General features: G+C 38.0%; 1 protein-coding gene and 1 long non-coding RNA gene across 20 annotated transcripts in view; one reads left to right on the top strand and one right to left on the bottom strand.

Moving 5' to 3' along the window:
- Positions 1–2,229: 2,229 nt before the first annotated feature.
- myo18aa (myosin XVIIIAa) overlaps positions 2,230–26,781 on the bottom strand; it is a 124,669-nt gene continuing 100,117 nt past the window's right edge. For 5 of the 19 annotated variants that reach the window (XM_087271165.1, XM_087271169.1, XM_087271163.1 and 2 more), the window contains 10 exons: positions 26,295–26,408; positions 22,882–22,998; positions 20,905–20,988; positions 18,643–18,780; positions 15,214–15,399; positions 14,864–15,003; positions 14,606–14,650; positions 10,011–10,133; positions 5,062–6,473; positions 2,230–3,178 (listed from right to left, as the gene is read on the bottom strand). In XM_087271165.1, the coding sequence (XP_087127291.1) occupies positions 5,075–6,473; positions 10,011–10,133; positions 14,606–14,650; positions 14,864–15,003; positions 15,214–15,399; positions 18,643–18,780; positions 20,905–20,988; positions 22,882–22,998; positions 26,295–26,408 (2,346 nt within the window). In that variant the 3' untranslated portion in view covers positions 2,230–3,178; positions 5,062–5,074. The remainder of the gene's footprint in view (positions 3,179–5,061; positions 6,474–10,010; positions 10,134–14,605; positions 14,651–14,863; positions 15,004–15,213; positions 15,400–18,642; positions 18,781–20,904; positions 20,989–22,881; positions 22,999–26,294; positions 26,409–26,781) is intronic. The other 14 variants (XM_087271174.1, XM_087271172.1, XM_087271177.1 and 11 more) reach the window with 3 other exon arrangements.
- On the top strand, positions 21,124–25,447 carry LOC147842168 (uncharacterized). Its single transcript, XR_015501479.1, has 3 exons — positions 21,124–21,610; positions 21,799–23,386; positions 23,857–25,447. It is a non-coding gene; the product is annotated as an uncharacterized LOC147842168 (long non-coding RNA).

Genomic DNA, 26,781 nt, shown 5'->3' on the forward strand with positions numbered 1-26,781 from the left:
ACAGTCAAGCCTAAAATTATTCATAGCTCTGGCAAGTTCTAACTTAAAGGTGCTGTAAGTTTTCGACTCTTCTAAAGCAAGAAAATACCATAATATGCTTGCAGATATTTAAGTAACATGCTAAGTCAACATCCTTGCCTGAAAAACAATGCTGAAATCAGACATTCTGCTTTGAAAATGTGCAGAACACAACTTAAATCAGCCTTCAGGCTCAACAGTCATGCACACTGCTGTTGGTGTCGTTAATCTGGCAACCTGCACTTGCGTGTTTTGAACCAGGTGTGCAATACCTACTTCAACCACTGAGTGTCAAACTTACATACCTCACCTTTAAAGTCACTTTTACTCAACCAGAAAGTTGTCTTTTGACTGGATAATGATACAGGTTTCTCCCAAAGATAATAAGACGATGATTTTCTCAGCTTTTATTCACATTTGAACAAACTTTTAAGTTAAAATTTGCCAGAATTATGAATTTTTTCTGGTTTGTATTACTGTACATGTAACACTTTTCCCCTAATTATGGATAAATAAGTCACTTTGTATTATACATGTACACATTGGAATGTGAAAATGAGGGTCAGTTATAGTTTTTTATTGATTACAAAGGAAAAAAATAAATAATATACATTAGAAAAAGCTGCAAATAAATTAAAGTTTAGCCTATTAAAATGAATAGCTATTATAAAGAAATTGATTCAAATCTCATTAGCTTTTTTTCACTATAATTTAAACATTTTGATTAAAGAGCAGTGTGAATGACTCATTTAGATTTTTCAATTGATTACATTAAATAACAGAAGCGTCACTTTAAAAATGCACAGATCTATAATGAAAGCGATTGCTTTCCTACATATTTAAATTTGAACATTTAAGACAATATTTGCTGTGTTAAAAAAAACACCAAAATTGACCTGTTTAGCTATTATTATTATTATTATTATTATGTGTACATGTCTGTTCAAACACGCAGCCAAAACCCATTGCGTGTACAGAATCTGCCTTTTTATCACTCTGAAAATGCGTCTGAGAGTCATGCACCGCTACATGAACTGACTGTTTTGAGGATTGCACAGCAGGGGCAATTGCGCCTATAATGAAAAGGAAGGAAATCCTGCCGTTTTTATATTTATTTCAAAGTGTTTTTAAGCCTAAATGAAATAAAAGTACAGAACAGATTCATGTTTAAGAGCAAGGGGTGTCCCCTGGTGGTTCGGCAGTATGGGTTGCGAATAGGGAGGATCGGCTCTTTGATGTTCATCGCCACCCTTCATAGAAAGATTAAAAATGTGGTAGAAAAACAGGAAAATACCTTTATGGGATGATAGCAGGATAGAATTGTAAAATAAGGGAGAATCCTGGGAAAAACGGGATTGGGAGTTGACAGGTATGCTTTGTATTTACTTTGCAATCTGATAATTTAAGCTACGGTAAGATTCTAATCTCATTTTTTATGTTTCAGACAGTTCCACAAAATAAGTTGTGATACTTTATGCTTTTAATTAACTTGCATAACAGACCAATACTTGAACAGATAAGTACAGAAGTTGCATTTGACAGATGTTGTGGCAATGGAGTATATGCACAGCTAATGTTTCTTCCCATATCAATAAACTTCTGGTGAATGGTTAATGTGACTTTTTTTCAATTTTATACAGCTCCTTTTACAGAATTGATGTTGCAATGTTATTAAAATATAATTGGTTAAATAGACTTCAGCATTCATTTAGTTGTTCAAGTGTAAAAAAGGGTGAAAATCCGTTTACACACAGGCGCCATCAGGATAAGCAGGCAAGCGCAGAAACTCCAATGAAAATACTGGAGTAAAAAAAAAATTCATATTTTAAAGACATGGTGCAGTATTTAATGCATTCTGAGACCCACTTTATATTGTATATTAATCAGGCAGTGAAGATCATTTAATTTAAACTTAAACATGCAGATTTTGTAACAGCATACAGTTTACCAGAAGCGTTTGACCCAGGTTACTAAAATAAATAAAAGTCCTTCTGCATATTTTAAAATTAAAATACTGTCTGACCCTCTTGCAAGAAAATAAAATCCTCTTTAAATATAATCGGACATGTTTGTCTCTTAATCAGTGATGAAACTTTAAAACTGCCCCAACACAGACAAAAAGCCAGCTTAACTCTCTATACTAGTTTATGTGTAAATGCTGAAACTGTACATGACACTTTATAGATTCATCAGAAATCAAGTACAGGCATAAAAATTTACCAGCATCTTTTATTTACAATAACAAATGCAAAACTCTTCCTTGCATATATATATTGCTCTTATATATCATTTGCATTTACTGCATAAGCCATTGCACAGACTCTTTTTGCAGGTAATTTCCATAATAAAAGTCTTATTTAATGCATAGAAAAAAGGGAGGAAACACACGCAAAACACATGCACACATCAAACACACACTACATACGTTATTACACTCCCATCTGTAATCAATTTTGGCAGAGTAAATGATGTAGTGCTAAAATTTTTATATTAACTTAAGGGGGTATAAATATGATTAAGGCCCAAACATAACGCACCCCACATGAAAATACATATTGTTTAAACTTAGAGTTTAAGATTAGAATGCTGCCATTCAGAAAACCATTTGGTTAATAGAAGCTCATTTAGAAACAAAGAAATAAGAGATAAACGTCCTATTTAATTCAATGTAAACTACAGTAAAGCTGTGCTAAACAGTTCACTCGAGCGAATTCAAGGCAAAATACATGTCATCAAAGCAGATTCATATTCTAACCAAACAAAATAAGCATAAGTTAGATATAAAGACTCATTCATTTTCATAATATATCACTTCATTTTCATGGAGGAGTTGTCGATGGATCAAGATCTACTGTAAATAAATACATGTGCCACAAAGTTGCAGAGAAAATATTCTACTACACATTAATCTTCAGTACCATTGTAGACTTATGTGAATGAGTCTGATGTGAGTGTGAGTCAGTACTAGAGTAAATAAGAGGTAAACCGAGGCACTTTTCAGTGCACGTGAGCAGCAGATCAGATCTATGCGGTGCTTTCCGAGGGTTGGATATCACCATTGCTGTCTTTAAGGACCGTTCTTCCAGTTTGTGTAGTGTCTTCATCTGGTCCAGTGTTGTCGTCTTCATTTTGCACTGAGTGTGGTCTGTAGAGAGGAGGGCTGGGAAGACATAAGAGGTTTGTTTAGAATCAGAAATTGAGCAGAAGGTATAGAGAATGTTAAAATCACACGTTCATCGCAAACCTGTCCATTGTGAGAGGTCAAATGTGCAAAATGGCATGCACAAAGTAGTAGCTTCAAAAATGTCACCAGCTATGTTTCCATAAAGCTATTTTTACGCACATTTTGGAAAATCATTCATTCATTTATTTTTTTCGGCTTAGTCCCTTTATTAATCTGTGGTCGCCACAGTGGAATGAACCGCCAACTTATCCAGCATATGTTTTACACAGCGGATGCCTTTCCAGCTGCAACCCATCACTGGGAAACACCCATACACTCTTTCACACACATACTGTACACTACGGTCAATTTTGCTTATCCAATTAATCTATAGTGCATGTCTTTGGACTTCGGGGGGTTTGGAGGGGGAAGCGGAGAACCCAGAGAAAACTTTCGCCAACACTGGGAGAACATGCAAACTCCACACAGAAATGCCTACTGACCCAGCCGAGGCTCGAACCAGTGACCTTCTTACTGTGAGGTGACATCGCTACCCACTGAGCCACTGGGCTGCCCATTTTGAAATATCGCATACAGTTTTTTAAATGTGCACGCCAACGTGCGCATACATTTTGAAAATGCATTGCATTGCATTTTGACTTCATCTTCTGAGGTGCAAGTAATTTAGTATATAAGAAAATAAATACCCCACCGCAACAAATTCCAATTTTCTTTTTGATATGTGGCACCACTTTTTCAGGAAACAATTTAGTTCCCTTTGACTTACTGAATGAAAACAATGCTTTATTCGCAAATGTTTTTTTAAAGATATTCCAGTTTTATGCATCTTTGTATGGAATCATAGCTACCGTTTGTGATAAAGTCCTGCTGAATGATTAATTTAAAGTGAAGAAATTGGTCCTCCAACCAAGTGTGTGCACACACATTATGAGTGAGCAGTGAGAGCACACACATAAACACTATGAGCACACAAGAGCAAGGACACCTCAGCTGGGTGTCGAAGACTAGAGAGTGTGAGGTTCATTCATTGCTCCCATCTTCAATTCCTGTTGGTACTAGGAATCGAACCTGCAACCTATGATTACAAACACCCCAACTATTAGGTCACAACTGCCCCCCAGTTAAACTCAATGTCTCAATATCCATGCAATATCCCTAAATCTCTGTGTACAGTAATTTTGGCTTACTGCGTTTTCCCTTCATCTATCTATCCTATCAAACAAGCAAAATTACTCAGTCCCTTTAGCTGTCCGTTTCTAATGACTACCTACAGTATAAAAGTAAAATCAAATGGTTTATAATGATAGGTTCACAATGTTCTTCAAGCTCAGTAACAGGTAATGTTGTTCAAGTCATCCAAGTCATTCCAATAGGAACATTCACTGTCTGGAGTATAACGCAAACGTACAGGGTCACCTAATATATAGCTTTAAGCTCCCAATATGGATCATTTAGCAACTAACATGTACCCTTTAGATACAAAACTGTACCTTTTGAATGGCTACTGTCCCACTGACTGCTGGGCTGCTACAGCTGAGAGTGTAAGCATAACATCCTCCAAACATCTGAATGATTGCATGTTGTTTTAGAACCAACAAGGAACATGTCTTACTTGGAGAATCAAGATAAGCAATTGGGTGTTAGTATGTGGTCACACATTAAATCTGTCGTTGTCATTGTTTTAAACTCCAAACCATGCTCAGGTGACAATATCAAGACATGCTTTTCTATTAGACAACACATCTCGATTTCATCTGAGGTTGTTGTGCACTTAAGGTTGAACAAAGCAGAACACATCATGCATTCAGAGAGAAACTTCTTGAGAGTATCAATCCTCAGCCTCGCTCAACCAAGGTCACCTGTTAATGATCCTTAATCACTGTCAGGCTTGTACAGATATTTCATGACCAAGTTGTCCACCTTCTTCTTCTGTTTCTTCACTTCTTTTTTGCTGGGGGGTCGTTCTTCAACAGGACTCTCCCGATCCCCATCGGAGGCTTTCTGATTTGTTGTCCTCTTCACACTGTTTGAGCTGCGGTATGAAACAGTTGATGCAGAGCTGGAAGATGATGATTCAGATTCTGACTTGGACGATCCGGATTCTTTCTTCCTGGAGTTTCTTGACCCTCTCTTATCTTTCCGTTTTGAATGCCTTCTAGAATGACCCTCATTGGAGGAGCTGTCAGATTCAGAGCGCCTGCTCTTCTTCTTGTTCTTCCTCCTGCTGCTCTTGGAGCTGAAGGAACTCATAGAACTTCCAGAACGTCCAGAATCTAAAGCAGAACGTGTAAGACCCAGATCTTTATCATCCTTATCTTGCAGCAAACTCTTAGTGCCCTTTCTATCTTCGTCCTCTCCTGCACCCCCACCTCCCTCCAACTCTTCATCTGAGTCCTCCAAGCTGCGACGTTTAAATTTAATTGGTTTGAAGCTCAGGACTTCATTGATAGCCTTTTCCAGATCGGGGTCCAGATAGTTGCGGTGACTCACAGGTTTAATATCAGAGGCATCCACTGGGCTCTCAGAGGAGCGCATCTGGGCAGGAGTAGACAGACTCCGTCCTTGAGAACGTGGACTGTATGCTGCCACGCTCACTGAGTCAACATCATCATCCTCATCAACATCATCATTATTCAAGCGAACTCCAAATTCACTAAGCCTGGTGCTGCGTGCCAGTGAGATTCGAGAGCCTACGCTTGTGCTTCCGGGACTACGGCTTCTAGAGCGTTGCCTATGACTGGTGCTCGCTGACCCATAATCGCTACGGCTGTCATCAATCCAAGAAGTACTACGCCGCAAGCTGAAGCTGCTCACCCCAGAGCGCGCATCTTCATCTTCGTCAATCCCACGCCGGGTAGAAGCTCGGCTTGGGGCCACTGAGGATACCATGGACTCCTTGTCAAATTCTGGACTACTCTTGGTCCAGCGACGATCAAGGCCCTTCCTGGCCCTAATAGCAGCCTCCGAGTAAGCCTGGGAGATCACCGAACCTCGGTCATCCAGGTCATCTCCAGGCCTGTCTGTGGATTTGGTTTTAGCTTTGCGCAGTGACAATCGGTCAGGCATCTCCGGCTGCTCCCGTAAGGCACTGAAAAGCGAAGTTTCATCCCCTGCACCTCCGTTCCAGTCCTTCTGATGTGCACGCTTCCTGTAGCTAAGCGAACTTATCACAGACACCGAACGGCTCTCATCTGAGTCTTTTTTAACATCCTCTTTCCCCTCCTTTCCTTCTTTTACATCTTTCACGTCTGCATTAGCAGAATTGGGGTGTCTAAGATGGACAGAAAACACGTTAAAAACAGCAGAACTGCAAATGATCTGTGAATATAACAGGATGATACCCATGACTGAGATAAACATGAATTGAAAGAACCAAGAGATTTGAGTGGTAAATTAGGAGCATATTTTACACCAACTCCAGGAATAAATGTAAAGCGATTAAACCCCTAATGGCCGTTACGTAACAGCTCCATACTAATACTACTGAGGATCAGAACAGTAGCAGCAGCTCTCAGTGCGAGTCGTGAATCTTAAGTCATCAAACACTGTCTTCAGCTTCTTATTACCTCTCCCAGATGGAGAAGACATGTATGTTTTGGCGGTTACTCTGGTGAACCACATCGATAGTGCCTAAATATTTTAATCCTGTAAATGTATCTACAAAACCAGTCATCTCAGCAAAGAAAAGGCAGGATCCTTTATTTATTCCTCAAGGTTTGCTAATTTTTTTAATTAAACTTTCTAATTGGTAATTCACAAAGAACTGTTTATTTTTATACTGCATTACTTTCCTGTTGTCGTTTGCATCTGATGTATGACATGATGTTCTGAAAATGCAATGGTCAAGTTAAAAGAAGTTCATAGTTAAAGGGTTAGTTTACACAAAAAAGAAAATTGTTCTAAATTGTTCACTTTCATATTGTTCCAATCTTATGAGACATTCGCTCATCTTTTAGTTTATTCAATTCACCTATAGCGCATGTCTTTGGACTGTGGGGAAAACCAAAGCACCCATGAGGAAAACCCACGCTAACTGGGGGGGAACATACAAACTCCTGTGAGGCGCCAGTGCTAACCACTGAGCCACCATGCTACCCTTTGCTCATCTTTGAAACACAAGTTAATATATTTAGATGAAATCTGAGAAATCTTTAATCCCCTATAGACTGCAATGACCCAAAACATTCAAAGTCCAGAAAAGGAGCCAAAAACATTCCATGTAACTTTAATAATTACTTAGGGCTGGTTGATATTGGGCAAAAAAAACGATCACTGATGTCTAAAGAGCGAGGAGGGATCCGGGGGTGAGAAGGGTGCACAACTTAATAAGAGAGACGCGCGATTTCTGGGAGATTATCACTCGTTTGCGGGCATTATGAGTCCCGAAAATGCATAGAGACTCATGGAACTTCTGGGAGACTTGAGATGTCTGAATATCACGTTATAACTATAGTGAGACGCAATTCAGCGGTACATCCTTCATAAACTCTCCGACGTGCACTGCTCTCTGCCTGGAGATCAGAGGAGCGCAGGACAGCGTGTGGCTGTGTGTGTGTGTCTGTGTCTGTGTGTGTGTGGTCACGTGATGTGCGTTTTCAGCAGACTGAGGGCTGTTCAGAAATGCCAGGTAAAACGGTGTGTATGTGGATAATTTTTGTTCTAAAATGCCATTTTAACACTAAAACTTATTAGTGTAAAGAAGGTCTGTGTGTGTATTTTTCGCAGGTGGGTTTGCGATGGGGGCGGGGCAATGGATCGCGATACCGGCCCAGCATCGTGTTGTCTATTGGCCATCGGCGATGGACAATGGCATCGTCTATCAGCCCAAACCTTTTTGATATCAATAATTGTTGAATATTTTTTTAAAGCAATACATTAAGAGTTTTTGTTATTTAACCACTTTATTTTACTTTACCAACATTACTAAAGCAACTAGTTTTAAAATGTCAATAATAATGATACAGTAAACCTCAAAGTTTGTAAACAAGGAAAGTAAATAACTATCGTTATTCAAATACATGCTAAACATTACAAATGGTTGAATGACTACATTACCCCCTTTGCTTAAAAATCTTTCAGATGGTGAGCTACTGTAGTGGCTGAGATGCACATGAAAAGAAACCAAAAAGCCATTTTGGCGTTGTCCTTACATCCTTTTTTAAAATTTTTTCCCATGTGTTGTTATTCTGACCTGAAGTGACAAGCGCGAAAGCGTACTTTCCTTCACCATTGTCTATGAAGTCTCTTGTGACTAGGTGACCATCAAGTGTTTTCTCAGGGGATGACAAACAGACAAACCACTGCTGCAGCTCCGATGCAAGGTTATGGAGAAAAGTAAAAAGCACTGCACTGTTTGGATGTGCTGTGTTTGTCTGAATTAGTTAGTCTACCGTTATTACTGAAATGTGTATACTTCATACAAAGTGTGAAGCAAATTAGTTAGTTCTACTTACATGAATCACGGTGCGCTTGCGGCATTCAGAAAAGTTCAGATGTTTTTTTTAACTAGGTATACCTGGAAAATGCGCATCATGTGTGTGTTGCTTGCACATCATGTGCGCGTCATGCAAATCGTGACAAACTTATACCCTAAGCGTATTGGTATTCCTTCCAAGGCATGCGCTCAGCAGCCAAAATTTTAATAAAACTATAGCCTTCATACCTGAACATCATACCAAACTTTTGTTATCGTTATTGACAATGGTGTTTGGTCAATAAATATCAATACCGATTAATATTTACAGCCCAGCCCTTGTTCAACTAATCATACAAAGCTTCAAAAACACTTATCTGCACCAAAAAAACTTTCGTATTGTTTGGTAATGTGTTTCACATCAATTCAAAGTACACGTTTACTAAAGCCTGGTTTATACTTCAACGTCGACCCACAGCGCATGCATGTTTGTGTTGTTCTGCAATAACACTTCTGAAACGCTAGCTAGCAGTAGGTTTTTATGTTCCACTGTGTCAAGTTTATTCGCTGGTGTTTTGATTTTACTGAACGCTACCTTAATGTACAAGTAGCTCAAACTCACTAATTTTGAGGCGGTAACCAGCGCACATGCAACAACTTTAATCATAAGGTAAACACAGTTTCCATTTAGAGCTGCTTCACAGGACTCGACACTCGTGAACACTCGCTCCATCTGACTCGTGGCTCGTATTCCCTCTCACACTCATCAGCGCTACCAGCAACCAATCACAAAGCTTGCACTTCATATCGTTGCAACGTGTAGTTAAATTTTTAGAGGGATTCGCGTCAGAAAAATGGCAAGGGCTATGCGACGATGCACAGGCTGCACCGGAGCATATGTGTGCGCTTGACGCAGAAGTATAAATCAGCTTTAAGCAGGATGTGACACTTTCATGATGTGCTCTTGACTCTAATGGCAATACATTGTATTACCTATAGTAAACACCCACCATGATTCAATTCAATTCAATTCAGCTTTATTTGTATAGCGCTTTTACAATGTAGATTGTGTCAAAGCAGCTTCACATAAGTGGTCATAGTAACTGGATCAGGGTAGTTCACATGATGACCTCACAAAAAAGAGAAAACACTGACCAACAAAGTTTTTGGTTCCTTTTCTGGACTTTTCCTGAACATTTCATGACAGTTGATGATAAGGAGCTTTTAGATTTCATCTAAAATGTCTTGTGTTCTTGTCTCAAGGGATGGAAACAACATTTTAGGTGAACTTACCCTTTAAAGAAAAGAGTTCCTTCATGGTCTAGTCTGTAGTTCTCTAGGCCTTATAAAATAATCCCAATCTTTAAAATAAAACTAATGAGCTTTCACACTGACCTGGTGGTTTTCTGTGGGCCGTCATCTGAGAGCGTCTTGGTGGATCCTTTGCTCTTTGAAAGCAATGACTTTACCCCATCCACCCGGTCCTCCACCTCAGAGTCCATATCTGATTCATCTCCACTGCCAACAACAGAAGCTCAATCAGATACAGCAGCTGACATTAAGGTCATTTTTTTGGCCGGTCAAGACAAACGAGAGTTATGATGCTTCAGTCAGTCGTTAGTGCCTCAAGAACAAGTGGTTTCAATAAAAATAAATCTGAGAAGGGAAATGATTTCACTCCCTTTCCAGAACAAATGGCTCTATTTTTTGACACTGGCAGAAAAAGAAAAAAACCCTTCATATATTTTGATGTCACATCTCTTACTGCTATCTCTCTGTGAAGATGTGCGGATGCAGTTGCACATGTTATGAGCATTTGCAGATACTATTAGAGCATATATAAGAATTAGATTATAAAATTACGCTCAAAAGCTTACACATATATTTAAAATACAGTTGAAGTCAAAATTAGCCCTCTTGTCATTTGTTTAATTAAATTTTTATATTTCAAATATTTTCTAAATGATGTTTAACAGAGCAAGGAATTTTTATCAGTATTTCCTGTAATATTTTTTCTTCTGGAGAAAGTTTTATTTGTTTTATTTCAGCTACAATAAAAGCAGTTTTTAATTTTTCTAAACCTTTTAAAGGTCTATAATATTAGTCTCCTTAAGCAGTTTTTTTTGATTGTCTACAGAACAAACAATCATTATACAATAGCTTGCCTAATTACCCTAACTCGCCTAATTTACCTAGCTAAGCCTTTAAATGTCACTTTAAGCTGAATACTAGCATCTATCTAGTAAATATCTTATAAATAAATATATATATATATATATATATATATATATATATATATATATATATATATATATATATATATATATATATATATATATATATATATATATTGCACAAACACACAAGCAATTCAGTGGTTTTAGGCTTCAGCTGCTTTCAACTTATCAACACACAATTTAAAGATTAAGCACACACACAGCTCACCCTGAGACTCTAATCGACTGTGACAATCTGCTTCTATTGGTTGCATATTGCAGTTCCACCCAATTACAGCAAATCAACCAAATGCTGCAGATTCCCCTCTTCCCGAGTCCAAGACTTTACACTTGCACAACAACACAGATGAGCAAATAACAACGTGCTAAACAGCAGAAAAACGCACAAAGAATTCATAGAGTGCCTGGAATACTAGAATTTACTCTGGAAGTGCTTTCCTTCAGATTTTCAAAACACACAGAATAACAGTTTAATTCGCCCAGTGGGATTCACGGTGTGTTGGCTGGTTTGGTTGGATTAAAACAAACACGGGCGTGATTACACTGTTGTCTGGTTTATTTAAATAAGGATGAACGCTGCCATCCGAAACTTGGTGCACACCAAGAGCCCTTAAGAGCGTATACAATGAGAGCGTTCAGTCCAGCACATACTGTAGCACTGTGCAATTTTGTATCTATAAATTACGCTTTTAAATCTTTAAATGACAGTGTGAACTCTAATGCCAATACAAGATTTTGAGTCCGATTTGAAAGTTAATGGGCTCACTTACTCATGAACAGGGTGCGAGTTATACATTGACGATCGTGGGGGTCAGGTTTTTCGATTATGTTCGGTTATATGCCTCAGTGAACCAAATTTATAAATATTTAATTCAATTACATCTGATTTATCAAACTTGTTATTATGTTTTCAGTGTTTTTATGGATATTGAGTGGTTCTCTATGACATTTGTGATATTAAACAACAGTTTGCAGTTTGCAAATTAACAGTTTGCTTTCCTGCACCTATTAATGGATGACCATAAAAGACTGTATGTAATTTTCATTTTACTGTTAAACTTCAATCTGTGAGCAAGAGTATAATAAGAGCAAGAAGAGCAAGAACATTATAATATACAAACTATGCATCTAGTTTTATGCACGCCTATTTTTCAAGAAATATCCTTTGTGAACACTTAATTTGCCACAGCCATATGACCCTGCAGCCCAAGACTGTGTATACTAAAGCTAAGCTAGGCTGAGCCTGGTCAGTACCTGGATGGGAGACCACATGGAAAAACTAGGTTGCTGTTGCAAGTGGTGTTAGTGAGGCCAGCAGGGGGCGATCAACCTGCTGTCTGTGTGAGTCCTAATGCCTCAGTATAGTAAAGGGGACACCATACTGTCAGTAAGCGTCGTCTTTCAGATGAGACGTTAAACAGAGGTCCTGACTCTTTATGGTCATTAAAAATCTCATGACACTTCACGTAAAAGATTAGGGGTGTAACCTCACTGTCCTGGCCAAACTCCCCCTATTGACCCTTACCCATCATGGCCTCCCAATCATCCCCAACTATTACATTGGCTGTATCACTGTCTCTCCACTCCTTCATCAGCTAGCGTGTGGTGAGCGCACTGGCGTCGTTGTCCTGTGGCTGCTGACGCATCATCCAAGTGGATGTTGCACACTGGTGGTGGTGTGGAGAGACCCCCTTTATGATTGTGAAGTGCTTTGAGTGATAATGCACTATATAAATACACATTACAGTCAGTTGGTGCTCCTAAATTTGCAGGCTGAATTCATATTTTTTGGCGCAAACATGCATTCACAGTTGTATGAACCATTAGGGTTGATCAAACGTATATTTAAGTTATCTGTTATTTTCATTCATTCATTTTCTTCCCGGCTTAGTCCCTTTATTAATCCGGGGTCGCCACGGCGGAATGAACCGCCAACTTATCCAGCACATTTTCACGCAGCGGATGCCCTTCCAGCCGCAACCTATCTCTTGGAAACATTCATACACACCCATTCACACTCATACACTTCAGAAAATGTAGCTTACCCAATTCACCTATAGCATATGTCTTTGGACTGTGGGGGAAACCGGAGCACCCGGAGGAAACCCACGCGAACGCAGGGAAAACATGCAAACTCCACACAGAAATGCCAACTGACATAGCCGAGGCTTGAACTAGTGACCACTACCTACTGCGCCACTGCGGCGTCTTTATTATTTTAATTTTTAATTTTATTAAAGATACAGATCAGAGGAACTATTTCTTAACTATTAAAGAGCAGACAATCCCTCAACCCCTCATTCATTTATATTCCTTTGGTTTAGTCCCTTATTTATCAGGGGTTGCCACAGCGGATTAAACCACCAACTATTCCAGTATGTGTTTTATGCAGCAAATGCCCTTCCAGTTACAAACCAGCACTGGGAAACACCCATACACAATCTCACGCACAACGGGCAATTTTGTTTACCAATCTACTTTTAAATTTTTTGTTCATTCATTTTTTTTTTTTTTACATTTGATATTTTCTTGTTCTCAACTATTTACTAACTATTAAAGGGCAGACCCCCATACATCTTGTTTTGATGATCTTCAGGGAGATCAAGTGTTAATTAGGGAGTCCAGACCCCCCCAAACCCCCCTGTAATTCACACCCTGCTCATGAATTTATGAAAACCGCATCTCACAAAGAAAATCCTAAATCTAGCATGCAAAATATTCTGGATCAGTTAGCTGACTTGACCCCACATGGGGTCAGATGTAGACCCCACGAGGTAGATGACTAGCTACAGCAGATGAGAAAGCAAATCATTGGCTAACTGGATATGATGTCTTAGTGCTCAACAGAAACATCTGTGATTGGCCAGAATGGTTATCGATGCACTTGTTTCACTGTTTATACGACCAAGAGCATATGAAAGCCACAATTTTTTTATTTGTTGTTTTTATGAACGCTTAGATAATGTGTACAAGATTCCCAACACAAGTTCAAGATTCCCAACTTATTTCAGGGAATACAAGTTTCTCTGACTTTTCTAACATTTCCAATGTCAACTTTACAAATGTACATGTTTTAAAAATTATTTCATAACTATTGCACTTATGGAGAGTAATTTCTAGCTGATCTAATATTTTAGAATTGAGCATAACTAAAAAAATCTTACTGAACCTGCAGTAGGTAGTGCTGTGGATTACAGCAAGAATTTCGCTGGGTCGCTGGTTCGAACCTCGGCTCAGTTGGCGTTTCTGTGGCGAGTTTGCATGTTCTCCCTGCATTCGCGTGGTTTTCCTCCGGGTGCTCCGGTTTCCCCCACAGTCCAAAGACATGCGGTACTGGTGAATTGGGTAGGCTTAATTGTCCGTAGTGTATGAGTGTGTGTGTGTGTGAATGTGTGTGGACATTTCCCAGAGATGGGTTGCAGCTGGAAGGGCATCCGCTGTGTAAAAACTTGCTGGATAAGTTGGCGGTTCATTCCGCTGTGGCGACCCCGGATAAATAAAGGGACTAAGCCGACAAGAAAATGAATGAATGAATAACTTTGGATGTACAAATGTTTCTAATGAAAAGATGGCTGGTGTTAATGAAAAATCAGGTGAATGACACACAATGATGATGTTAAACATGTTAAACACACAGCACATGCTTATGAAGATGACAACAGAAAAATGCTGCTGCATTATCAAGTTCATTTTCACATGCTCGTACAATGAACAAAAACTCAAGCAGCAACAAAGACCATTTAGTGTTCTCACGTTTTGTTCTTTCTTTTCTGATACTTTGTCACCATGTCTTGTAAACTGCCAAAAATAAAACATACACAAAAATAAAGGAGAAAGGAGACAAAGAGTCAACAGCGGATTGATTTAAAAACTAAAATCTGGCAGGAAAAATGAAAAGCAAAAGAATTAAGACAATCCTCTATGTAAACAATCGTAGCATGCAGTGTTCATCCTGATCACCTACAGAGAGATGTTGCCATGTGAACAGTGACAGGATGCCAAACCTCATACCTGTTGATGAGGTCATCATCATCATCCGTCTCCATTTCGTCTTCCATAGCGGCCTGAAGGTCTCCAATCCTCTTAAAGGCCAACTTCAGATCCGCCTGTAAGCTCTGATTGGCTGCTTCCAGACTTTCGATATCCATCTCCTGTTAAAGGTCCAATCAATCAGTATTACGGAAAATGACCACAGTTTTTCTACATTACCTTACTAGAACTGGACATGGCTACTTAGGCAAGAACTACATCTATTTTCATGAACTATAAACAATATAGTGGAAATTTCTCTTTATTATAGATATTACAGCAAAAACAAGGGTCTACATCCAGTATCCAGCAGGTGGCGCTCTCTAACTCACCAGCTCGTGTTTTTTGCGACTGGCTTCTGCTTCTTTCTTTGACAGTTCAGTCATTTCCTCCTTTATATCCCGGATCTGCCTCTGCAATCGCTTGTTCTGATCCTTCTCCCGGTTTTCGCAGCCCACACGCTGGTCTCGTTCCTCCGTCATCTTCTCCAGGTTCTCCTTCAGCCGGGTTACAAGAGACTGGAGAGACGGAAAAGCCAAATATGAATGTTCATAACAAGACAGACTGGAACAGTACGGAAATTCACCAAATTTTTTGTGGCCACTAATGCCGTTGTTTTAGCCATAGATATATACAGTACACAGATGAAACATTGACAGATTTTTCTTTAAACGCCTATACTTAATCATACTCATTCGCATGCATGAATATCTCAAATCTATCTGCAAAAAGTCGATTATTTTCCTAAAAAAGGTTAGTTCACCCAAAATTGACCAATTAATTACCATCACGTTGCTTCAAACCACCAAGACCTTCGTTCATTTTTGGAACACAAATGCTCGCTCGTCCTCAATAGACAGCAATGGTCCAGAAAAGTCCAGAAAAATACCAAAAAACATCCTCCAAACAGTGTCCTAAGTTGTTAAATTGGAATATTATGAAGCTACTATAATAGCTTTGCGCGCTCGTAAAATAAAAATAACTTTATTTAATTCGTCGCCTCAGTGTGAGTATATTGTGCGCATTTAAGAGCACTGTACACTGATGCATACCAGGTACGTGCAGTCACCTGTCATCCTCCTCACCTGCCATCATAAGATTCATGCTAATAATAAAATAAATATTTTTTTAATGATTTGTGCTGTAAGTGCAATTTCTGTTCTGTCGCTTGTTATAGGCTGTCTGTAGCGTTCACCTTTTGGAAGGCATATATAATCACTATACAATTTAAATTCTTCCTTGGCCCAATATGTACCTGCTATGTGTGTAGAAAGAATGCTGATATATGAAACACAATGGGTAGTTGGCAAATATATCGGGTGCATATGCTTGTAAATCTGACCCTGAAAGAGTCTGTGCCTCACCAATCACAAACTTCAAGTCACTGATGTATACCCTCAGATGCCTGCATCTACCTGTGTCATCTTACATGACACAGGTAGAAACTGTTGAAAAAAGTAATTTTTGTTAGTTAATGCATTTGCTAACATGAACAAACAATGAACAATACATTTATTAGATTGTTTATTCATCTTTATTAACGTTAATAGAAATAATATTGGTTATAAGGTATAAAGGTTGACCTATGAATATTAATAAATTTTATACAAGAGTTGTTCTTCAAGAGTTGTGTCTTAGTAAATACATGAACTAATGAAACCTTATTGTAAAGTGTGACCATTTTGTGTTGACTTTGTCTTGACTGAATGAGTCAGGATCATTGGTGTCTATGGAGGATGAGAGAGCTCTCAGATTTCATAGATTTCTTAAATTTGTGTTCTGAAGACAAATTAATGATTGGAACTAGGGTTGGGCGATGTCGACCAATTTGGCATCATATGATGTCTAATGTAAAACATTGCCATGGCGATGGAATTGTTGTCATAGGCAGCAGTAAATAAAATGATTTATGAATTTATTATTATTAATAATTATTTAATTCATAACGAATTAATTATTTGTAGCCTACCGTTTCAACTACCTGGCCCGCATGGTCTTTGTTTTACCCATAAACAAATCATAAATAAATAAATACACACAAATTACCACCTGTCAATCACTTTTTCCACGGGAATCTGGCATGAACAGGTGATCTGTGTCGTTATAATGGCGTCCACAAGCTTGGTTGGTAAAAAAAAGGTCCACAACCAACAGAAACCCGCCAACAGTTTCTAAGATTTTCGCTAAATAACTAAGTACAAGCGTGAAAGATTGAATTAGTGTACTGACACTGTGACACGTTACCTAACAGATTCAAAAGACCAAGTAGTCGTTAAATAGAAACAAAATTAATTAAATCTCACGTTTAACTAATATAGTGAGATACAGGGCCGGAGTGGGACTCCTTTTCAGCCCTGGAGTTTCAAGCCTCAGACCGGCCCACCTCAGTTCACGACTGACTATATTAAAATAAGGTCATTTCCAATTCAGTTTCTAATTACACTATCACGTCTTTTTTTTGAGAAAACAGCTGCTTGAGAACTTCAAATGTTCAACAACCCTAACAGTATTATATGTCTTAACAATAAAAATGAAAAAAAAAAATTACTCAGAAGAGGATCAAACCTGGGTTGGTTGCGTCGTAACCTAACGTGCTAACCACTCGACCACAATAGCTGTACAGCGAAAACTGACTCATCTGAGTTATATCATCATTTACCTGCAGGCTGCATATTGCTCACGAGAAAAAGAGCAGAGCTGCTGTAAAATAATGAATAAGAAGACTGTGGTCAAGTAAATAAATACATTAATTAAAAAAGTGTGACTGCTGAGAGCAACAGATTCTGGAGCTAGAGACACCATCCAGCGGTATATCTTTGATAAACTGTCTGACGTGCACTGCTCTCTAGGGTTTTGTGCTCAAAGCACCCGCTGACTGCCTGGGGCTCAGACGTGCACATATGCTAGAGCGGCGCGCATGACAGAGTGTGTGTGTGAGTGCGTGCGTGCGTGCGTGCGTGCGTGCGTGTGTGTGTGTGTGTGTGTGTGTGTTTGTGTGTGTGTGTGTGTGTGGGTGGTCACGTGATGTGCGTTTTCAACGGTATAGCATGAACGAAGGGCTGTTCAGAAATGCTGGATAAAAAGCCAGTGTGGACGTGGGTCATTTTTGTTCTCAAATGTCATTTTAAAACTAGGCTGTAATAGGGTAAACAGGACCTAAGTGTGTAGTTTTTGCGAGCGGGTTTGCGACGGGGGCGAGCAGGTAGCTCTGCATCTATCAGCGATGGACAATGGCATCATCTATCGATCCAATCCTAATTGGAACAACATAAGGGTGAGAAATTAACACAACAACCTTCATTTTTTGGGTGAACTAACCCTTTAATAGAGCAGCACGGTGGCTCAGTTGTTAGCACTGTCGCCTAACAGCAAGAATTTTACTGGTTTGAGTCCCGACTAGGCCAGTTGGCATTTCTGTGTGGAGTTTGCATCTTTTCCCAGTGTTGGTATGGGTTTTCTCTAGGTGCCCTGGTTTCCCCCACAGTCCAAAAGACATGTGCAATAAGTGAATCAAATAAACTAAATTGGTGTGTTTCCCAGTATTGGGTTGCGGCTGGAAGGCCATCCGCTGTGTAAACATATGCTGGAACAGTTGGCAGTTTATTCTGCTGTGGCGACTCCTGATAAATAAGGGACTAAGCCGAAGGAAAATGAATGAATGAATAACCCTTTAATGAACCCAACAGGACAATATGCGAAACAGCTGCATATAATTCCAATAACAATGTTCACGATTGGCTAGTGTTCATTTCATGCCTCACCTCCAGGCGTTTGGTCTGGGTTCGCTCATATTCCAGTTTGGTCTCCAGTTCACGGATTTTGGCTTCCTGGCGGCTGACCAGTGATTTCTCCACCATAGACTGTTCCTGAAATTCAAGCTGCGACTGCAGAGAGTGAAGCTAAAACCCAAAAGAATAAACACACACAGAGGTCATCCAATGCTCTCACTGCATGAGCCCGAACAATCCACAAATCCTATATATGATGAATGATGGAATAGGGGAGGATATTTAACCCTTGATTACTGTTTAGATTGTCTTCCCTTTTGTTATGTTGGTGGCTGTTTTTGCTCATTGACTTCCATTCCAATGGCATTTTTTGCCATGACAGCGTACAATCATGCATTCTTGATTGTTGGTTGATTTCTGGCTTTTAAATGGAGTTCTATAGTTAATATGTAACTATGCTAATTTTGATATTCTCAGACATATCAAGATAAGTGCACAAAAGGTCTCTCTCAAACAAACATACACACACAAGCACACTATACTGAAGAAAATAAGCTTTTTTTATGCACTGCAATTGATGATCAAGAGCAAAAATTCAACATTTGACCTCCTCCCAACACAGACCAAACAAACCAGCAACAATCAAGAATACATGATTATATGGTGTCATGGCTTTGCAATAAAAAATGTGATTATAATAGAAGTCAATTGGGCAAAAACAGCCACCAACATAACAAAAGGGTATTCAATTTGCCTAGAGTGTATTGAACTTTTTAAAGCATTTTCCCAAAATATGTGTCAAAATAAAATGTCACCAAAGATCATTCTATTTTCTGAAACACAAAGAAAGTTGTAGCCAAATCAAGACTCAAGATCACCCCAGAGCTGAGATGGAAAAAGTACACAAATCCTTTACTCAAGTAGATGTTAAAAACAACTCTGATAAAAGTTAAAGTACTGACTACACTTCTGTATTCAAGTAAAAGTGAAGAAGTACGACCTTAAAAATGTACTTCAGTAAAAAGTACTCATTACTACTACACATTTTAGTTTTACTAGTTAGGTAAATATCTGGTCTCCCACATTTGACTGTTTTAGTACCAAATGTACAAATCTTTACGACCCCTCCGCCCCCCCAACCCCCCCCCCCCCCCCTCCCGCCCCCACACACTTTTTTTCACGGTATTAGATTGAAAGATCAGAGAAATCTCGTGCAGTGTGATGAACATAAGTGGACCAAAGACTGATTACCTTTTATTTTTACCTTCTATTTGTTAACTGGAACGTGTCTCTCTTGTTTACCTGTGATCTGATTGAGCAAAATGTGTCTTATAACTAGGGCCAGACGAAATCCATGGACGTTTTTTGATATTTCTGCGGAGAATTTGATAAAAATCTGTGGATTTCTGCGGAATTATTTTAGGAATATTATAACTAAAATCTTAATATGCGAAATAAAAAAGAACACCTTTTTAATGTTCATGTAATGTTTAAAAAGCAAATCCAATCAGATCCACTTTATTCGGTAAACAATTCAGGTCTCTCATATATCTAATAAAGACAGAAAATATTACTGTACAAACTGCATTGTACATAAATCAGATGAACATTTTTATATTACTCAATATTACTGTAATTAACTCAAGTAAATAAACAGAATCAATGATGGGCTAAAAATCTGCAGAATTCTGCGCAGGCAGATTCCATGTGGGCTTACTTATAGCCGAGTAAACAGGGTAACATCAGTCATGTTAAATTCACCGTCTCCCTCTGTAGTCACCCTTGACTTTCTCATATCAATCGTCATAAACTAGCATTCTTACGGCGCTTAATAGCCTTTGTTGAAAAAGCTGTGCACTGCAGCACGCAGGCGCAAAAAATAGACCAACTGCATTAAAAAGGCACTAAAATTGCGCAATGACCGGAAATAATTTAGATTGCGTCACCAAACACATGAAAATATAATTAACGAGACCAATTTAAAAATTTAAGGAGTGGAAAGTACAGACAATTGTGTAAAAATGTAAGGAGTAAAAGTAAAAAGTTGTTAGAAAAATAAGTAGTGAAGTAAAGTACTGATACCAGAAAAATCTACTTAAGTACAGTAACAAAGTATTTGTACTTGGTCACTTCCCATCGCTGCCCCTGAGTGAATGATAACATCCTCAACAGCACTCAAGGGTTAATGTTACTCACTAAAAACTTCAGCATAAATCAGTATGGGTTTTTCTAGGATGGTTAATTCTAGTTAGAGCAGTGTTCGCTTTTTATTGGATTTATAGAGGTTTTTCGTACCTTGTCCTGGATCTCTTGTTTTTCCTTCATGGCCTCCTCCACCTGAGTCTGCAGGTCACTGATTTGTGCCAGATCTCTCGTAGACTAAACACACACAGAAACATAACATATGGAGTTAATTGCAACTCTTAATTGTGCTGCAATTTCTGTGTGCTTTTAATTATTAAATTATAAAAAAATATTATTTAAGTGTGAAAATGACCAAAAACAGAAAAACAGCAATGTACAAAACAAATATGGCCTACAAAGAGTCATTGCAATAGATGTAAAAAAGAAAAAACTTTGTGTTTTAGGGCAAATTTAATGTTATGTATCAATTAAAAATATATATTTTTAAATAATTTTCTTATTAAAGTCTTTTCCATTCTCCAAAACTTAAATCTTTAATCTCTAATCTTTAGTCCTTCATTTATTTGATCAAAAATCTTTTTAAGATTACGTCTTATAATAGTGAGTTAAAAACAGATTTTCTTGCTTTTTAATAAATGTTCAAACAAGCAGAATTGATTTAAAATAGAAGGATTTTTTTTTACATTTCTTTACTGTGACTTTAGACCAGTTAATCATAAAAAAATATTTAGTTAGTTGACGTCTTGTCGTCATTCATCTTCATAACTCAAAATGATGTCTCTTTAGAAGACTTGGATTAAGCCACTCGATTTATAAGGATTTATTTATTTTTTAATCTCTATTTGAACATTCTCAAGTGTCTTAGCTAAACAGTAAGTAACATTTTATATACAGTTGAATTATTAGCCCTCCTGAATTATTAGCCCCCTGTATATATTTCTTTGTAAATAATATTTTACTAGATGTTTTTCAGAATACCAGTATTCAGTTTAAAGTGACATTTAAAGGCTTAACTAGGTTATTTAGGCAAGTTAGAGTAATTAGGCAAGTTATGCCTAGTTCAGACTGTGTGATTATAGCCCCGATTTTGGCTCGCCGACAGGTTTTGAGAAATCGCAGACAAATGCCTGAAATCACAGGCAAATCGCTGCTCGTGCACGTGAGTGACAATCACACAGTATGAACTATCAAAGACGCGATCTGAGAGAATCGCCGATGAGTCGCCGATGCCTGCGAGATATTTGGCGTGCTAAATATCTGGAGCTGTCGGCGATTCCAATCATACAGTGTGAATTGAGTTTTGACTGAAAATAACATCAGCGATCGCCTACAGCCAATGAGAGAGCAGCATTCACTTGCGTGTGTGTGTGTGTATACCTGCTGCAGGCCAGCGGGAGGCTGGGGGAGAAGTTAAAAGCGCTCTTTTTCGGTTTATTTGGACCCACGAAATGGAGGAAAAACTAGTGGAGGTTTGACAGGACTCAGGAGTACCCGTGTCTGTTTGACGTTTCATACAGAAAGAAATTCGTTTATTATCAACGTTGAGGAGAAATGGCTAATTCCCTTTAAACCCAGGTGAGCAAATATGTACATTTTCTACCCCATTAAAGGCTTCTTTCTCATTATGTAGTTAATAACAAAAAATAGCCTACTCTACGTGTTTTTGGCTGTGAGACGTAGTTTGGACGGCGATTCTTCCAATAGTAAAGTCATGCAATGTGAAAGTCCCTGTCGGCGATCCATCTTGCAGTGTAAACAAAGCAGCGACGAAACGCTAGCCCAGATAGTCATGCGTCATGTGACACGACTACTTTGAAAATCATGCAGTCTGAACTCGGCATTATTGTATAATGATGGTTTGTTCTGTAGGCAGTCGAAAACAAATATTGCTTAAAGGGGCTAATAATATTGACCTTAAAATGGTTTTTAAAAATGAAAAACTGTTTTTAATCTAGCTGAAATAAAACAAATAAGACTTTCTCCAGAAGAAAAAATATTCTAGAAAATACTGTGAAAATCTCCTTGCTACTAAACCTCATTTGGGAAATATATTGGAAAAAAAACTCACAGGAGGGCGAATAATTTTGACTTCAACTGTAAATAAAAGTGAACAGTGTATAAATTGACCTGAGCCACTGCAGCTTTGTGTTTCTTCATGAGTTCGTTCATGTCCTCCTGATCCTCCTCGAAGCGAGACTGCAGGTCATTCTTCTCTCTCTGCAGACGACTGAGCTGCTCCTCCAGCTGAAAGAGACACAACAGACCGCTTGAGTGAGCTACTTTCTGACATGTTTCCAGGATGACGAAACCTCCTGCAACCTGGCCATCTTGGCATCAGGCAGATTTCAGCTTATACTGTACTAGCTTATACCATAATACCATTCACAGATGATGTGACAAAACATACCAAAATACTGCAAAGATAAGACACACTTGTGACTAAATGTTGCACAGGTTAGTGTATACTGCATGAACTGTTTTTGTTTCTGTTCGCGTTGAGTTTTTGACTGTTTGGCGCCATCTTGTGACTGAATAATCTGCAGGTTAGTGTATACTCCTTCAGCTGTTTTTGTTTCTGTTTGCTTTGCGTTTTTGACTGTTTGGTGCCATCTTGTGACTGAATAATCTGCAGGTTAGTGTATACTCCTTCAGCTGTTTTTGTTTCTGTTTGCTTTGCGTTTTTGACTGTTTGGCGCCATCTTGTGACTGAATAATCTGCAGGTTAGTGTATACTCCATCAGCTGTTTTTTTTTTGTTAGCTTTGTGTTGTTGACTGTTTGGTGCCGTCTTGGGACTGAATAATGCACAGGTTAGTGTGCAGGTTAGTGTATACTCCATCAGCTGTTTTTGTTTTTTTCAGCTTTGCGTTTTTGACTGTTTGGTGCCATCTTGTGACTAAATACTGCACAGGTTAGTATATACTCCATCAGCTGTTTTAGTTTTTGTCCGCTTTGCATTTTTGACTGTTTGGCGCCATCTTGGGACTGAATAATGTGCAGGTTAGTGTATACTCCATCAGCTGATTTTTTTTTTCTGTTCGCTTTGTGTTTTTGACTGTTTAGCACCATCTTGCGACGGAATAATGCACAGGTTAGTGTGCAGGTTAGTGTATATTCCATCAGCTGTTTTTTTTCTGTTCGCTTTGCGTTTTTGACTGTTTGGCGCCATCTTGTGACTGAATAATCTGCAGGTTAGTGTATACTCCTTCAGCTGTTTTTGTTTCTGTTCGCTTTGCGTTTTTGACTGTTTGGCGCAATCTTGTGACTGAATAATCTGCAGGTTAGTGTATACTCCATCAGCTGTTTGTGTTTTGTTCGCTTTGCCTTTTTGACTGTTTGACGCCATCTTGTGACTGAATAATGTGCAGGTTAGTGTATACTCCATCAGCTGTTTTTGGTTCTGTTCTCTTTGCATTTTTGGCTGTTTGGTGCCATCGTGTGACTGAATAATGCGCAGGTTATTGTATACTCTATCAGCTGTTTTCATTTCTGTCCGCTTAACTTTTAGTTAAATAATTAATGAACCATTATGGCTCAGAACAATGTTTTGTGTCTAATTGTTATGTTTTGTAGCAAGTAGCTGTGTAATAAGCAGGATAAAGTACATCAAGGATGGTTGTTTTTACTAAAATAAAGCTCTTCAGTCTTATAGACAACAGTACTCTGCTTCATGTTGGGCTGCCAATAAACCTGTCAGGCTTTATTCTTTGCTAACAACCTCTGGGATGTACTTTATCCACAAGATATCTGATAGTTGCACTTTTTTATTTGTCTTGATTTTTATTTCTCTCTTTAAACCTTTCAGAACAGGATGACTAATAAAAATGTTATAAAACAACAGGACACTTCCCAAAATACAGGCTTGTAGCAGCACTGCAGTGCTTTAACAGCTTTGTTTCTGCCACTTTAGAGTAAGAGCCAGAGTGGGACTAAAACACTGTCATTACACACAGTAATTGCATATTCCTGCCTGAAGCAGTGACGAGAAGATTATACCCTTGAACTCTACTATTTGACATCCTCTCCTCTTCCTGATAAATAAATAAATCAAACGCACACTCCCAACTGATCTACTAGATTCAGAGTAATGTATAATCCTAAATGTACGGTGGCCGAGAGAGCTCAAATCGCTGCAAATTAAAAAAAAAACATTGACAAAATAAGAAATTGAATTGACAGCATATTGAAAATTCTCAAAATGCAAACACAATTAGAAAATGCACTGTAAATCCTCCCAACACATGCACATTAAGAAGCATGCTGCAAATATCACGGACCACAACGGAAATGTTTCAAGAGAATGTTTAATTGATTACACAATTCGTTTGTCTTTTGCATATTAGTCAAAATCAGGCCACTGTATAAAAGAGAGGAAGTTTGTTGTCAAATGTATTAATGATCAAGAAGAGTAAGTCTGTTTTCATTTTATCTCAGGGAGATGACAATAACAGCCAATCAGAACATATTTGATGTTTAAAAGGTTAGGCCGAGCTGGATGTGGACCAATGAGATTTCACTATGGGTGGAGCCAGAAGCAGCAGAAATAAATATCAACTGCTGTCAGAACTTGTTGTCAGCTGTCACAGTCACAGTCGGTTAAAAAAACGCAGATTAACATGGAAGAGACAGGATTTAGTGCTTTATCGTGTCATGCTTGGTTAGGATACCATGATTCAGGGATCCTTTATCTGACTCTGAGGGTTTAGACAGTTGTCTCTATGGAATATTTACTTGAAATGGTTTTTCCATCAGCCTGAGCAGGGATATGACTGAGCTCCTGATTTTTTTTTTATTTGAAGCATTTTGAATGAGTCAAGTAAAAATATTTATTCTGCTCAGTTTGAGTAATAAAATAAATTTTGTGCAAAAAAACTATATTTCTCCTCACAAAAGCTCTGAAGTATTTAGTAAAAACATATTTTAAAGGAAAAAGTGATAATTTTCTCATATATAATGATTCTCCAGTGAACTAATGCTATTTTATTCCTATTTTCTTTTAAATATATTTTAAGAGGAGGTTTTAGTTTTCATTTTTACATTTTCTGCTTTTATTTTATGATATAATAAAAAAAAAAAATAAATATATATATATATATAGTTGTCTGCCATTTTATTAGTGTTTTTTAAAGATGTTTAGTTTTAGGTATTTTAGTACTTTACTTTACAGAACAGGGTTAAAACTTTTATGAAAAAGACAAAAAAAACAATAAAACTACATTGATTACGACTGTCATGACACATGAACTGTGAAAGTGTCAATTTGCAACATAACTTTTTTGAAGCCCTCAGCCTTTTAACCAATTACACATACCTGTATTTCTGTTGATTTGATGAATTCAGTAACCAATCAGAGGCCTTTAGTTTAATTAATTTTTGAGTGTGTGCGTTTACTGGCTGAATTCTGAACGCTTGCAAAATCTCTAAACTAACTTCCTGATGCAGGTAAAAGATGTATTTTGCAGCTTCAGTGATGATAATGGTAGTTTTTTTTTGTGTAACTTGTACTTGACCTGTTTTAAAGTAGAGCAGAATTCGACTCACAGACATCTTTGCTTTGGAGATGTCGTCCATCTGGATATGAAGGTCTTCGATTTCCAGCTCCATGGACTTTCGTGCTTTAACTGCAGCAGCACAGGCAAACTCTGACTCCTCCAACTAAACCACACAGAACACAAAAACACATCAAGCATCTATCAATCCATTAAGGCACAATCATTGTTTTGCATTTTTCCGCATCAATATGCCCAATAGGCATGCAATAACAATTCAGCCTAAAGAACCGTACACAAATCCACAACAGGCTTGTATACAGGTCCAAAGGAAGTAAAAAAAAACAATAAAAACTAAAAAAAATAATAATAATAGTAATAATAGTTATTATAATTATTATTATTTATTATTATTATTATTATTATTATTATCAATTTTTGTTGTTTTATTTTTTGTTTATTTCATTTGAATTTGTTTATAAGAACGGTGTGTATTTGTGTAAATAAATATATACAGTTGAAGTCAAAATTATTCACCC

The sequence above is a fragment of the Danio rerio genome, chromosome 10, assembly GCF_052040795.2.
Source record: "Danio rerio strain M-AB ecotype USA chromosome 10, GRCz13ab, whole genome shotgun sequence".
In the NCBI taxonomy this organism is placed as follows: Eukaryota; Metazoa; Chordata; class Actinopteri; order Cypriniformes; family Danionidae; genus Danio; species Danio rerio.